At 44.7% G+C, this 814-nt stretch overlaps 1 protein-coding gene across 1 annotated transcript; it reads right to left on the bottom strand.

The window, feature by feature from the left end:
* Positions 1–99: 99 nt before the first annotated feature.
* On the bottom strand, positions 100–483 carry T265_12306 (hypothetical protein; the record flags this gene model as incomplete). Its single annotated transcript, XM_009179660.1, has 3 exons — positions 100–228; positions 270–371; positions 412–483. 3 exons carry the CDS (start codon positions 481–483, stop codon positions 100–102), a joined length of 303 nt encoding a protein of 100 aa, XP_009177924.1.
* Positions 484–814: the final 331 nt, after the last annotated feature.

The raw sequence follows: 814 nt of genomic DNA, 5'->3' as shown, positions 1-814 counted from the left end.
AAAAAAACAAACATGGCGACAAAGAGGAGGAATGTCCTTCCAAAATACTTTCAAAAAAGGTGTGGGGAAAAGGACACATATGATGACTAGATTACTCAATCAAAAATAGCCCAACGGGTCCGCGTGTGTTTTATCCTTCTGAATCGAGTGCAGTTCGGTGGTGCCTCCATGACAGGGTAGTTTCTCGTAGATACGTGCGTGAACGTAGTTGTCGCCATTCAACTTAACCTGTGCGAAAAATGAACCAACGCTAGGATGACAAAACATACCTTGGCAAAGTAATTCGTCCCCGATACGACTTGGGTAGCCACCTGAACAACTTCCAAACTATCTGGTTTCGAGCCAAGATGTGTGTGTAACGATTGGTGAAGCTTTGGAAGAAAAACGGATAGAGGTAAATGGAGAACTTACCACACTTTCTAGCTTTTGCTTCTCCTCTGGCGTAGGCGTTCTTGCATCACCAACACCTCCGCACAGTGGCATGATTGAGCAGTTATTAGTCCTTAGGTGGAGCAAACAGGGCGCTGTAACGAGATAAAGACGACCTTATAAGACTGGGAATAACCAGGAGTGGATTTTTGAGGAACGTGAGTGAAGCTCATCATCACACGTAGCCTGGAGCAGGAATTTTAGCTCAGTGAATTGAGAGTGTGTGGATAACACAGGTCCAACAACTGACGATACACACAAGCAGTAAGCTGAATGCAATACAAAAATTAGGTCACAAAGGTAGACCATACGCAGCCGTAGATATGCGTGAAAGTTGCCACGACTGGACTATTTTGTACCTGTGGAACTCAACGCATTCGAAATC

This window comes from Opisthorchis viverrini (assembly GCF_000715545.1).
Source record: "Opisthorchis viverrini unplaced genomic scaffold opera_v5_5411, whole genome shotgun sequence".
Classification (NCBI taxonomy): Eukaryota; Metazoa; Platyhelminthes; class Trematoda; order Opisthorchiida; family Opisthorchiidae; genus Opisthorchis; species Opisthorchis viverrini.
The sequence above is the reverse complement of the archived record's forward strand: the minus strand, read 5'-3'. Positions and strand labels throughout refer to the sequence as shown.